General features: G+C 39.6%; 1 protein-coding gene across 1 annotated transcript in view; it reads right to left on the bottom strand.

The window, feature by feature from the left end:
• Nucleotides 1-14,765, bottom strand: part of COL4A4 (collagen type IV alpha 4 chain) — a 120,148-nt gene that overhangs the window by 62,914 nt on the left and 42,469 nt on the right. The window contains exons 13-22 of the mRNA XM_067561705.1: nucleotides 14,240-14,293; nucleotides 12,036-12,095; nucleotides 11,326-11,370; nucleotides 10,413-10,466; nucleotides 9,761-9,830; nucleotides 7,880-7,984; nucleotides 6,705-6,869; nucleotides 5,265-5,357; nucleotides 4,689-4,852; nucleotides 864-936 (exon numbers count right to left, since the gene is read on the bottom strand). Of these exons, the coding sequence (XP_067417806.1) occupies nucleotides 864-936; nucleotides 4,689-4,852; nucleotides 5,265-5,357; nucleotides 6,705-6,869; nucleotides 7,880-7,984; nucleotides 9,761-9,830; nucleotides 10,413-10,466; nucleotides 11,326-11,370; nucleotides 12,036-12,095; nucleotides 14,240-14,293 (883 nt within the window). The remainder of the gene's footprint in view (nucleotides 1-863; nucleotides 937-4,688; nucleotides 4,853-5,264; nucleotides 5,358-6,704; nucleotides 6,870-7,879; nucleotides 7,985-9,760; nucleotides 9,831-10,412; nucleotides 10,467-11,325; nucleotides 11,371-12,035; nucleotides 12,096-14,239; nucleotides 14,294-14,765) is intronic.

Below are 14,765 nucleotides of genomic sequence, written 5' to 3'. Positions count from 1 at the left end.
TTAATGTATAGTTAGTTGTAAGAGCTCTATATTTTTTTTCCTGAACATTTGTGAAAATGCAGTATTTGCAAAAATTAAACTTCACAAAAAATATTCACTCCAAAACATTAACGCCACTATCTCAGGAAATCTTTTGCAAATAAACAATGAATAATTTGCACAGCTCCATTTTCTGTGCATGTGTGTGAGTACACAAACACTGTACAGCATGCACACATGTGCACAGAGATAATGAATTATGTGTGGAAAATACTTTATTCATCATATTTCTTGTTCATAGAGTAATTCAGCATTTTTTTTCAAAATTAAAGTTGTGTGATTGATCCCTGAGTGGTTACATGTAACTCTGACAAATAGAAGGATGATTTTCAAAGGCCACAGAGATGTTGAATTTCTCTGGGCGGGAATGTGCTTAATTTAGGGAGAAGTAGCAATGACAGGCAGGCTAAGGGAATTTCAGGAAACAATTTAAATCCAATTATCTTTCTTTATATGCACACAATAACTGCATTTTGCTCAGTCCTAACTGTGCAGTTCTCTACGTGCCTGAATAATAATATTCACATGATATTAATAGTCACTTGGTGTAGCAGCAATGGCAAGCTTCCTCTACAGAGTGAAAAGACCCACAAAAATGAACCAATCTGTATAGAACTTGGAGGAAGAAGTACAGGTTGCAGGAGGAAAAATTTTGGAGGAGACTCCAGGAACTCAATCTGTGTGCGCTTGGCTTCAATGCTAGCACCTCTGTAAATAGCTGCTTGAATAAAGAGTCTGTGTAGTTCTACAAGCATGGAGTGGTCTCCTGTTATTATCCAGCATGCAGTACATGAAACACAAAGGATAATAAGATGAAAGTTTACCTTTGAGTCTCACTCTGACCATGTTACCCTTTTCTCCTTTTTCACCAGTTATTCCAGAAGAGCCAGGTTTGCCCTTATGATTTAAAAATACTTTTATGAATTTTAGCCATTTAAACTCAATTAATGAATCACAATAAATAATGTATCTTTGGTGTTGTACCCCTACAATTATTTCCAAATATACAGCAATCAATGCAACACACTGAGCAAAACAACTCTGTACCTCAATGGGAGCCCCTTAAAGAAAGAGGTGTAGAAATGGGCCCTGATTCTTCATTGCGTTATATCAGTTTTAATAACTCTGTTGATGTGCAGGCAGATACAATTATGCAAAATCATTGTAATGGAGCAAAGAATTGGGCCCCCTGTCTTTATTCAACCAGGGCATGTACATTTAAGTCTTAAGACTAAAGCAAGTTGTGTTCACAAGCTATTCCCATTACAGTACCGCACTGACAGGACTTTAATGTCTGTTGGATCAGGCCCATACTATGTGAGAACATATGAATGGGTAAATAAAAACTTTGTGCCAGCTGAAGTTGATTTGCTTTGTTATGACCAGCGTTTGATGGGATGCTGTCAAGTTAAAATCTCACTTATCTGAAAATGTTGTACCTACAGAATTATTACTTTGTTACAAGTAAAATAATCAGACTTCTGTAACTGAAAGGGATTATAGGAAACAAAGTATTTTCTGGAGCTGGGCAAGAAATAGTGTTCCCATCCTGGGAAAAATTCTGAGAATGTTCCCATCCCAGATTGGAACAAAAAAGTTGAAAACTTTAATTTTCATAAACCAACAATCTGAAAACACAATATCAGTTGCAGTTAACTAAAATGTTTTGTTTTGATCATTTTGAAATCTTGTTTGGATTTTGACCTTATTTAATTTTTTAATTAGCTTAAATTTCAAAGCAAAAAGTCATCTCAAATAAAAAAATTTGTAAAGAAAAAATTAAATCTTTCCTAAAAGAAAAGAAATCTATGATTATCCTGAAATGTCTATTTGGTGCACATGTCTCGAATGTGCATACCTAGAGCTCCTCAGATATTTGATAAATGCAGATGAACAACTGCTTGTATTGCCAACCCAAAACATTAAAGAATCATCAGATTGGCTTAAATATGAGATTTTAAAAATTAATACATTTATGGGCGGGTTTCTTTGCCTTCTGGAGTCTGAGCTTTAAGGAACGGTCAAGTCATAGCTTCAAAACTTTTCTTTGCAGCTGTAATAAGGGCTAAAAATGTACTTAAAAAAAAAAGGAAAGATGAGATTCTTGGATCATCAGTTGACTCCAGGAGTTGAGATTTTAAGAAAAATAAAAACAAATAGTGTGAGACTAGTAATAAAATTGAAGAAGTTGTCAACACTAAGTTCTGCAGCCATTTCTTTAAATTCCACATATGAATCACAGTAACGTTTTCTGAGAAATAATATTTTGGAAACCCCATATGTCATTTCTCTACTGTTTTATGTCCAAATATGCACAACAAAGTGATATATCTTATGATGAGTCAGCCACAGTAAGACCACATATACATACATATTTTTGTTTATACTTATTAATGGTAACCGTATCACATAATAACAAAATACAGAAATTTAGATGTGGTAGTCTCTTGGGTATAGTGTCCACATATTGGACCAAAACTTGTCTAGAGTGGGATAAAAATCAGAATGTGTAACAGATCATCTTCTTGAAACTTACACAGAAGGCAGTTAGGTTAAGTCTGCTTTTGTGCTGTGGCCAGCTGTGGGGTGTAAATTACACTCTCTGAAGCACATTACAGAAAATAAGTCTCTGTCTCTGTCTCAAATTAATAGATATACTGTGGATTAGGTAACAAATATCCTCATATAAATTATCAACCCACTGAATATCTAGGTCTTCAGCTTGGATTTCCTTTCCTTTTGTTAGTCCTGCTGGCAGCCATTCTCAATCAAACACCACACAAATAAGATAGGGTGGACACATGCATTTGATCTAAAGGTGTTTTGTAATGATGAATTAATTCCCTTGCTATTTTCTTTATAAAAGTGGTTTATGATAAATCACATGTCAGATTTGACAATATCAGAACAAAGCTATACTTGAGTATATAAACTGTTGTGGGCAGATATCAAATGATTCCAGTACTCAAATCTTTTTATTACAAGTAACTCATTCTTCTTCTATTTTGTATTAATTATTTTCTTTAGGTGAAATTGTTATATTGTAATGAATCCACATAGGGAAGCGAAAATACTTTAATTTGTTGGATCTAATCATTTTCAGGCACTTTTTCCATATGGATATTATTGGCTTGATTTTGTAGTTTGCTTCCATTTTATTTTCATTGCTAACATGCATTTCATAAAGAGATATTAACTTCTGTTTAAGGGCTGAATCCTGATAGAGCAAACTGCCGCTAATAGTGACAGAAAATTTGGGGTCCACAGAAGTCTAGTGATATGTACAAAAATTTAAAAAGGCAGGGCTATCTTACAGTGTCTATAGGGATCATTAGGTCCTATATTAAATTCAGTTTGGCTCATTAAACAAATGAGCTCAGTGAATTCTGCATTAGGCATTTCAAATATTAAAAAAAAAAAAAGAAATGGAATACTTTGAAATAACAATTAAATCAGAGTAAAAATCCCAACTTCATGATACCATACCAATCAACAGAGGAAGAGCAAGTTCCTAAAATAAATTCTTGCTATGTTTTATGAAGGAAAGCATTAGTTTGTATTAAAAGCATTTGTCATGCAGAGGGATTTTTTGGGAAGCGTTTTTATTATTTTGGACTGATGATCTTGAATATAACTATAAAAAAATCTGTGGCTGTGTGTAGACTTAAGTTTATTTTTAACCCTGCTGACATCATGTGACATCCATTTGATACTTCTTGCCTTTTAAACGTTATGCAGGGAGTCTTTCCTCATAATTTAATGAAGTAAACTCCAATAATCTTCAATGGCAAAACGTGTGCATGTCTAAAATATTTCCAAGACAAATGGCAGTTTCTCTACACCAGAAGTACAAGAGATAGTAAGGCAACCCAAACAAAACCTTTCCGATCAATTAACATAAAACCCACCTTTTCTCTTCTAGCCTAGTCCTCCACAGGACAGAACAACAACAAAAAATTAACTCCACAAAGAAAACTGAGAAATGAAAAATTAAAAATCCCACACCCAAAAGGGGACGGTCCCTGCACCGTTGGCTTTACATATTCTGCTGCTCTAGGCAAAATAAAAATGTGCGACCTCCTCTCCCTCCAGCGGGAAAATTTGAGTATTTGAATGCAGGGTCTGGAGTGGTGAAACTGACAAGAAAGCCAGGGGCAGCTGGAGCCTGACTTTGGGAGGGGTCAGGGCAGCTGCTGCCCACTGCCAGCAGGAACACAGGCAGTTGCTGTCCGCTTCCCGGGATGTGGGTGGGCTACCGCCAGGCTCCTGGCTGCGTGCTGGGATAGGGTGGGAGGCGGGCGGCTGCAGCCCATCTCCCAGCTGGAAGTGGGGACCAGGCAGGCAGCTGCCACCAGGCTCCCAGCAGTCGCCCTTTACGTTTTGCTGCTCTAGGCAATTGTCTATTTCACCTACGGTTAAGGCCGGGCCTAGGGTCCCTGCAACAAATAAGCTGGGTGGGAAGTAGCCTTCAAAAAGCCTTTACCATAATGCTGAAAAAAACTGACAGGTGCCCAATCAATACTGCGTGCAATGCAAGAGTACCAGCACCTAGCGTCTTCTTCCCCCTCCGCCTCTAAATGGACACTTCCTTCCTGGAAAAGTGAGTTTGCTGATTTTACTATTAATTGAAACTTGTAGGAATTACTCACTGGGAGTCCTGATGATCCTATTGTGCCAAATAAACCTGGATCACCCTTTTCTCCATAGTTTCCAGGTAATCCCATCTGTCCTCTCCTTCCTTGACGACCAGGTGGCCCTTGTATACCAGGTGGGCCAGCAGGACCAAGGTCACATGAACAGCGGCCATGATTCCCTACACAAATATAGGAAAACAACTTTGAACTGGTTGTGATATGTAATATGAAAAGAAATATCATTCATTGTGTTTTTTGTAGGTAGGTGGGAAGATAAGTGGCTAGATGCCTGTTATATTCCACCATGGCCTTAGGAAAAGAAAGTCATGTGATTCCCTATACAATATATGGAATCTTTATACATTGTGGAATAAATTCCCTACTGGAGTAATTCCACTGATTTCAATGGCATTAAACTGGCTGAAAATTTGGAGCTGTATTTTCATGACATGGCCTGAACCTCCTAGCCCTCCATTTAGGGAGTGGCCATTGACTTCTGCTTGCAGGTTCAGACCTTTAATGGTGAAACAAAAGGATGGAGGTCATCTAAGGTCTCCTCTGCATTAAAATCTGTTATTGATGTATACTCACCTTTTTCTCCCTTTTCACCTCTTCTTCCTAGGGGTCCCATTTGGCCTTTTATTCCTGGTTGTCCAGGGAGCCCACTGTCATTACAAACTATACCTTAAGGAGAAAAAGGGCACATAATTTGGACTTAATATTTGTACACGTTAGGTGACATATTCTCTCTTTCTCATTCATTGGGATCCTCAATAAATGGCTAGAGATCTTATGAAGTGGTTTACAAGCCATTGCTTATGGCTTTGTTCTTAGAGTAAGACTAGAGGATGGAAGAGATGAAAGTAAGGTTACAGACAATACTCCTGGCAACTTCTACTTTTTGAGACTGCTTTTTTCTATATTAGAATATTGGGGTTCATATTTCTTTTAATGGATGTTGATCTGGGGCAATTTTGCCTGTTTTGGTCATAACTTCTGAATTTAGCTTGGGATTTTCAAAGCAATATAGGCAATTTAGACAGAAATAGTCCATGCATTTTAATTGATGTGGTTCTCTGTCGGTTAAGGCTTAATTTGAGAGCAAGGGCCTGATTCTGATCACAATTACACTAGTGTAAATCAAGAGTACCTCCACTGAAGCAGAAGAAGTTAAACTTGAATACTTAGCCTACAAATAATTAATCAACCATCAGTGGAGCTATGCCCATTTACACCAGCTGAGTATCTGTCCTGAAGAAAATATACATTTCAAACCATTAATGAAAAACAGTGTGTCTCTGTTTACTGTGTGCCATGCACAGTGTGTGGGCATTTTGCACCAGTAAGTGAGTGCAAATCACTTCTGTTCAGATATGGTAACTTTTTACATCCGCTTTGCACTGGTAAGATGGCTGCACAAGGTGCAGGGCAATCGAAAATCAGGCACAGCATATTTTTAAAAAAGCAAGGATACCTACAACTGTCCTTTCTCCACTGGAATCTTCCAACAACTCTACTGTTCTCTATCATTCATCATAGCTCAGAAAAGAGAACTAGGCCAAAGGCTTTTTACAGTGACTACACTAGCCTCTTGCTAAATCTTGACACCTCAATGATTGCTGGTGAACATTTAGATTTAGTTTAGTTTATAGAGACATAGGAGACATTGGTTTTATGCTAATGATTCCTATGAAAAAACTAACAGTAAAAACATTTTCCCTGCATCTCACATAAGAATGACAACAGTTGGAGTCCTATCTATAAAATTAATTAATCTAATTGAGTGGGAAAGACCTCCCACTCAAAAGCTACCAAAAAAAAGACTAGGACCCTTTTCTCTCATACAGAATCAACAACATTATAAATGGAGTAACAGAAATAAAGTATTGTATTTACTGTATATCAAATGCAACACCATAGAGCAGGCCTATAAGAAAATACCATTTCTAGTAGCATGTTTTCACTGATCCCATAAATCTCTGAATTATTTATAACGATCCTCACACAAGACACTTCTTATGTTTATCTTACCAGGTGGTCCAGGCAAACCCTGTCTTCCTGGTGCTCCTGGTAATCCCGATGCTCCTGGAGACCCTGGTCTTCCTGGAGTTGATTCAGCTGTTCCAGGGAGACCAGGGTCCCCTCGAGAACCTTTAGGACCTTGTTTCCCACATGCTCCTGGCAGACCAGGGAGGCCTATCAGGAAAATAGGTAAGTATAAACTATACAGTTTCATTATGAATACTTGAGAGATATGAAGAAGAAATTATGGAAAGCCTCCAAATGGGGGGGTTGAATAGCCAGGCTCTCTGACGTTTATCTTGTATTTCCTTATAAGTAAATGGGTTTCTGAGGCTGCTGAGGAGACAGGGGTCTTTGGTTCCTCAGGATCCATGGGAAAAGGAAGCTCCAGACTTGTGGAGAAACAATTCCTTCTCCATGCTGCTCCCTCAGGGCCTACTCTTCTCACTTGCTGCCATGGGCTAGCCACCCTCACGTGAAGGGACAGCAAGGAGCAGGTTTCTTTTAGCAGAATTAACTCCCAGTGGTTTGGAAAATTACATTTTGACTAGTCGCAATGGAGAGGATGCTATGTAAAGTGAATGCTATGTCTACCCCTACCTGGAATGCCACCCCATTCCAAAGCCATGGAGACCTAACCATCTTGCTCTAAGGAGCTTTTGTAGGCTCACAGGAAGAGGAGGAACACAACACATTAGTACTGCTCCCCTCTCCTCTCCTCTTCATTAAGGTCTTTTCTGACTCATTTTATGATGGAGTGAATATAAGTCCATTATATATAATATAGCATGTGTGTATGTCACTCTCACACACACATACACACGAGTGAGTAATAATAACAAAAATTAAAAAGGAGTTAAATTTGAAAGTGTGTCAGTGAAGTTCAGCTAAATACAAAACCCAACGTTACCCTTTCTTTACAAAACATCTTCACCTTTTAAAATATTCAAACATTAGAAAGCCTGAAATGAACAGTTAAAGGATCCAGTTAATACCCCTCTGCCATGTAATCCTTCCTCACTCAGCATCACTCTACCTGATTTACATGACTTCCCCACATTTAATATTGCAAAGATTAAAATAACATGACTGCCCTGGTTCTGTGCTCACAGTTTCTACTGGTAGGTAGCTCAAGGAGAGTATATAGCTCAAAGTTTATGGCTTGCAAGTCTATGATCTCTTACTTGCACCATCTTCCCCAGGTCTTCCTGATGGTCCTGGAGGACCAGTTAGTCCAATCAACCCCTCATCTCCAGGAGGACCTGGTGATCCAGGATCCCCTCGAGGACCTAAATGGGATTAAAGGAAATGGCAATTTAAAACTTCGTGCCATTGACAGTTTGTAATCCTGGTTTAAAATGCAGCTGAAATTATGATTTGGGAACCATTCATAATTAAAATACATCCTAACCTCTTCTTTACTACACTGGTTTAAATGTAAATTAATTTAATTATAAAGGAGGGGAATTTGGTTGCTTTTATCACTGGCACACTTCCCTTTTATGACATGCATTGTTTTAAATCTGGTGCCATTTACCACAAGTGATATCTGTTTACTATGTACTGGAAGAGGGCAACAAAAGTGCTTGTCCAAAATAAACAAGAGCATTTATAAATACCTTGGTGAATGATCTAAGAACATAACAGAAGTAAGTATTATTATTTATAATCATAGCTATACACCAATAAAAGAACATTTATATTTGATCATATGCAGTTGAAGAAAACTGAGTTAAGATGGAATAGTAAAACACTAGTATAAATTCTGCTCTCGGTTAACACCCAAAAAACCTTATTGAGCCCCATTTCAACAAAGCAATTAAACACATGCTTAACCTTAAATCCCATTTCAGAACATGGTTAAGTACTTTGTGGCTTGATCACAAAGGCCATTGAAATCAACTAAAAAGCTCCGATTTACTTTGGATCAGGCTCTTGTTAAATAGATGTGTTCTGTTGAACTGGGGCCTGAGTGGGGACACTGATGCATCAATGGGTGCAGAATTTGTCCCTCTGTATATTCTGGGATTGTCTAAACTGCAAGAAACAAACAAAAAAACAAAAACCTCACACAACAACTACGACAGCGAGTCTCAGAGCCCAGATCTACAGACTTGGTCTCACACTGTAGCGCAAAGAACAGCAGTATGTACATTCCTGTTCAGACTGGAGATCAGGCTCTGAAACCCCCTCCCTCCCCAGGTTTCAGAGCCCAAACTCCAGCTTACATGGAAACATCTGCACTGCTATTTTCAGTGCTGTAATGCGAGCCCTAAGAGCCCAAGTCTGCAGACCCAGGCTCTGCTGCGGCTGGTCTTTTTTGTAGTGTATATGTACCCAATGTGTGGAGAAATTAATTCTTTGTTAAAATGCTTTTCTGTAAGTTTCTATAGCATTAATGTTGCAAATATGAGATGATTTTAACTGCTAATGATAATGCTATAAAAGCAAATTATTCTGTTATTAATTTGGCAGCACGTAAAACCACAGTTTGGTTTTTATATTAATCTGATATAGCTTTTAAAACTGGTGGAACCCAGGAATGAAATTCTGGCCTCATCAAACTCAATGGGAGTTTTGCAATCAACTTCAACAGGGCGAAGATTTCAGACCAGGTGTGCAACCCCCGACTTCAGCTGAAGCCAAAAATTCACATGTTGTGGCAATTCTGGATATAAGGTTTCTGAAATGCAGTGGGAGGAGTGCTCTGCTCATTTGCATGCCAGTCCTCAGGATGGCCCTCCTCTTCCCAGCTATTTTCTAAATATGCTTAGATCGAAGAACTGGGAATCAACTGATAGATCTGGGTGTCCTTGTGTGTGCTCTGAGGTCTTGCAAACATGTATTTCATCTGAAGTACATGCTGAAGGCCAAATCCTGTTCTCATACATCCTATGCAATTCCACTGACATCAACAAAATGCAGGCAATGGCAGAATGTGGCCTGTAGAGATCCAGTGTTATGAGGTGCTTGGTGTGCTCAGCTCCCATCAATTGTTCTCAGAACCTCAGACCATTGGACCCTGTATATATTACATAATATGAGTAATTAAAACCAAGAGAAACCTTTCATAGCAACAGGTGGTGTTCCAAAAACTCCAGGCAGGCCTGGTTGCCCTCGTTCTCCATGATCCCCCTGTAAGAAGTCATTAGGTTTATTGATAGATAGTAGTGTGCAGTGTGTCACTACATAATTTAAGATGGTATCATGATGCATACACACAAGGGGGCACGGCAACCTTAATTCTGGCATTTCTTAATTTTTGAGTGCTTGACTCTGATACCTTCATAGTTTTAATTAAGTTTTCTTTGTTTTTAATACAATACTATAAAAACTACTCAATATCTTTGAAGAAATCAGTGGCTAACTGGGATAAACCTTTCAAATGAGCTTGTCTGCTTGGATTTTCAGAACTTTGACTGTCATATCTGGTTACAATAGTATATTATGTTAAGCGCAAGTGATATTGAGTCAATTACAGGAAATTCAATAGCACAAGGCTTATTACAAATATATTTAATTAAAATTATTTTGATTTAGCAATTAAAATGTAATGATTTGATTTTAAAATTGCATACAATAATGGGGAAATGGTTTTTCATAATGACAGGAAGCATTAAGATGGAAAGAGTTTTTCCATAGATGGATAGACAATGACATGCCAAGAGTTCCCGAAGTTCTTAGCTGACCAAAATACACAGACTTCTGTACTTTTACCTTTATGCCTGCATAACCAGCCTGACCAGGAACACCAGGAACTCCACTTTTCCCCTGGAACCAATTATATAAATGTCTGTGTATTAATTCAATAGGACTACGTGTCATATCATTAAATGTTTGTTAGAAATTACTTAAAGTGTTATACTACACAATACTGTCATCTGTCAATAATAATTATGCATTGTTTCACAGCACTTTATAGTATTTTGTTGGACAGATGATACTTTTTAAGGGCCCTCATGTTAAAAGGAAGGATCTTTTAACTGTCACTGCGTTATTTGGACAGTGCCTGGGGACCCCCTGTGGCAGGACTAGCGCACAAACTTGTTAATAGCATGTGTCCTTGCCATAAAAAGACTACTATTACCTAATCCAGCTGGGACTAGCTGGTTGGTTGCTGAGTGACCCACCCTTAACAACAGCCAGTAGGTGAGAAGCAGCCTCACTTCAGCTCCAACAGCAGCCACAGCACCCCCTTTCTTATTAAGATCAATTAATATACCTACCCGATAAATGACAATGACTCTTTGGGTTGATAATGGGTTTAATTCATTAGCTGTGTAAAGGCAGATCCATGCAAGCAAAACAGATACCGAGGCATGCAATTCAGGAGTGAGTAATCTGCACAGTAGTACAATTCATGACTAGTGTAACTGTGTCCCTAACTAGATTTGGAGAATGCAGGCAGGAAAAGGGGAAAGATTTATGCAAATGTAGGTGTGTCAACTCTGTTTTAAAACTGGTGTGGTGCATAGATTCAGAACCCAGATTTGGAGCAGACTACATTGGAAAACTGCTGTCTCATCAGCCAGAAGACCGTATCATGTAAATAGAAAAATGTACCTAAAAGTGAATGGCAACATGCCTGATCTGCCATGCCTGTGTCGTTTTTATTTTTATATCTCCTTACCTTTATTCCTGGAAAACCTACAGGTCCACAAGATCCAGGGCTACCCTAATAAAAGCAAGTAGAACAAAAACCAAAACAATAGAAGCCAGTCTGACATTATTGCTTGTATCTATTTCCAAATTAGTTAATGTAAATGTTCTTTCTTGCACAAGTTTGTGTGAAAGAACTATTTATTTGCTATAATATTCCCCAGTATCTAGTTTCTGCAACATCTTTTCAAATATTTTTACTAAAAATCGGTATGACCTTGAACAATGGATCAAAGTCAAATTAAACTGGGTTCAATTCTAATTTCTAATATATTGTATCATGAAGAGCCTTGGAAAAGTCTGATATGAGAAATACTATACAAATTAAGGGTATAATCCTGAAAACACTTCTTGGGAAAGTGCTTACTACTGTGAGGCAGTCCCACTGAGTTCATCAAAACTACTCACAGCAGCCTGCACTTTGTCCTGTAGTAAATATTTATAGGATCAGATCCTAATTGTTTTTTCGTTGCAAGGACATAAAATTCTATTTGGATTTATGTTCAAATGAATACCCTGTTTTAGGAATCGAAGTACTCTATGTACAAAGCAACAAAGATTAATTTAAAGCATCCTAAAATCCTGTTTTGAATTATCCTAACATATTTAAACTAACTACCTAGTATTTTATAAACTAATTATGATGAGTACTTGAAATGGTTCATTCTGAAGTTTTCTTACTTGCATTCCAGAGACTCCGGGAATACCTTTTTCACCTCTCTCTCCCTTTCCAGGTATACCCTATTATCATTCAAAACATTATGTTTAAACAGATTACCCAGAGAAGACAGCCACAGAGAGTTTGCAATGTGCACATGAGCAGAAAAAGTAGAAACAAACGTATCAGGGTCATGGACTTTATCTTCAGCCACTGGTTAGGGTCAAGATATCTTAGGCTGACTTCACATTCCATAAACCCCAGTGTCCATTGGCTTTAGTTACCCAAAAGTAGATACACCTGTTGTGTATCCTTTAACTCTTCTCTTAGCTTAGTATGCCCCCAAAGAAGATCTTTCTAGCTAAGAGTAACCTTTGGGATTTTTAAAGCACCAGCCCATTTACCAGTTATAAATAAACAGGAACAAGATTTATTTATAAAATTATTTGCAAGGCGGGACAACCCACAAAAAACAAGGTTTTAAAATAATTCATAAAGAGAAAATGCCATTCTTACCCCACATACCAAAGCCCCAAATTTTGCATCCCAAGCCTACACAGAGTAGTCCCACTGACTTTCATTTCTATGTGGCAGGAAGTGGCCGAATGAAAAGGTGCTGGGCTCAAAGTTCAGAAATTCAATACTCTGGATCATAATTTACTTCTCTGTCTACAATGCTAAGCCACTTCTCAACAAACATTAACTGTGCCCACTCTCCCCTCTCTTTCCTCCCCCCTTCAAAAAAGCTTCTGGCCCTAATAATTGTCTTTGCTTCTATGAGATCCTATAGATTTTCCTTCAGAAAATACATGTTAATTCTACAGAGTCTTCTCTCTGGCTCTTCCTGTGGCAGAACAACTGCTAAAGAAACTATGCACAGAGAGAGGAGGATGGGCTAGCAGGACCTGTGGAATCATGGGAGCCAGGTAGTATAGCTGGGAAGGCTTAGGCTTCCTAAACAGCCAGGTGTGGCCCCGCCCCCTCCTGCTGTGTCGCCGGTGCTGTGGCAGCTTCCCGCCCTCCAACTCTTCTGAATGCAGTGGGGCTGAAGGGGGGTGAGCCAGCCATTGGTCTGGGCCACCCACTTGGACAGACCAGCTGGTGTTCCAGGGCAGCTGGGGCCACCTGGCGGAGAATCAGGGTGGCTGGGGCCACCGGCAGGCACAGCTGGGGATGCCCAGCCAATGCTCCAGGGAAGCTGGGGCTGCGTATGGCTCAGGCTGCTGGGGCCATGCATGGCTTGGGTCACCCAGCAGGGAATTGGGGCAGCTGGAGCTGCCAGGTGCTGGGACTGCTTGGCGCCAGTGCTCTGGGGTGGCTGGGGCTGCTGGCGGCTGTGGCAGCCGCAATAGGGGTTCCCAGCTGGTGCTCTGGGGCAGCCGGGGCCACGTGCAGCTCGGGCCACCCGGCTGGGGCTGGAGCTGCTGGCCAGGATTTGGGGCGCCTAAGGCCACCTGGCACTGGGGCCACCCTGTTGGGACTTGGGGTGGCCCGGGCCTGGTTCTGGAGTGGGGCGGGGCTCCTCCAGCTGCAGTAGGGTTGCAGCTCTGGGCAGCAGCAAGGGAGAGGATAAGAGGGGCGTGGCCTCAGGCAGAAGGAGAGGAACCATAGGCTAGCCTCCCCTAATGGGCAGGTCACCCGGCGCCCATGTGTAGAATTGGGAGGTTTCCTCTCCTGTGCACTTCATACCTCTAAAATCCCACTCCATCTACAAGGGATGAATCTGGAGTTTGCTGTTCTTTCTGCTTCCCTGCTTTCTAACTGAAAAAAGATTGATGTGTCTCTGTTGAGGCAACATTTGATAGTAAGCTGTAAAAGGGATTTTGAATGGATAGATTTTGCAACATTTATGCTTTCACATTGGTTTGTGTGATAATTAAATTCCACAGTATAAATGCTATGTTATTTCTTAAGTTATTCGCTCCTGAAAAAGGTGATTTAGTAACACTAAAGGGAACTCTGTCAGCATCTTTTAGGAAATCAGAAAATGATCGAAACCTAGAAATGTAGTGCTGAAATGGACCTCGGGAGGTCATTTAGTCCATCTTCCTACCCGGAGGCAGGTCCAACTAACCTTAGACCACCCCAACAGGCATTTGTCTAACCTATTCTTTTAAACCTCTAATGATGGAGATTCTGCAACCTCCCTTGGTAACCTATTGCAGTACTTAAATATCCTTATTGCTAGTAGGAAATGGAACAATGCATAACAAAATACATTACTTACTTTAGGTCCATGTGATCCTTTGGGTCCTACCAACCCAGGCATTCCTTTTACACCCTAAATATAAATATATAGAATTTTTTCAAATTAGTATGCAGAACATATTTAACTCTTGTGTAACTCTGAAGTTTTGTTTTGCTCTGAAATGTGTTTGTAAATATGGCACCTTGTTACTCATTAGGAATGTAACCTGTGTTTGTGTCTAGTCAAAAAAACTTCTAATTACAAAGCCAATTTTTGCCCTCAGTCAGCATTGCACAGCTATAAATGAGGAAAAATTTACTGGAGGTGATGCAAAGTAAGAAAGATCCCAGCTTGACTCTCATTTCCCAGGTTGAGTCTGCAGACCTTATGGTCCCTTACAGTATGTGCTAATGGTCCCTTATAATACGTGCTGCAGACTTGAGTGGTCCTTTATAATATGTGCTAACTACTTATGCTAAACAATCTGTTCCACCTTGCACTTTGCTGTGATGCTAGGGCCTGGTCTATACTGCTGGTGGCCATCGATGGGAGATGTGCAAGATAT

The sequence above is a fragment of the Emydura macquarii genome, unplaced genomic scaffold, assembly GCF_026122565.2.
Source record: "Emydura macquarii macquarii isolate MOO-44397 ecotype Brisbane River unplaced genomic scaffold, CSIRO-AGI_Emac_v2 contig_18, whole genome shotgun sequence".
In the NCBI taxonomy this organism is placed as follows: Eukaryota; Metazoa; Chordata; order Testudines; family Chelidae; genus Emydura; species Emydura macquarii.
Note: the sequence above shows the minus strand (reverse complement) of the source record. Positions and strands in the feature narration are given on the sequence as shown.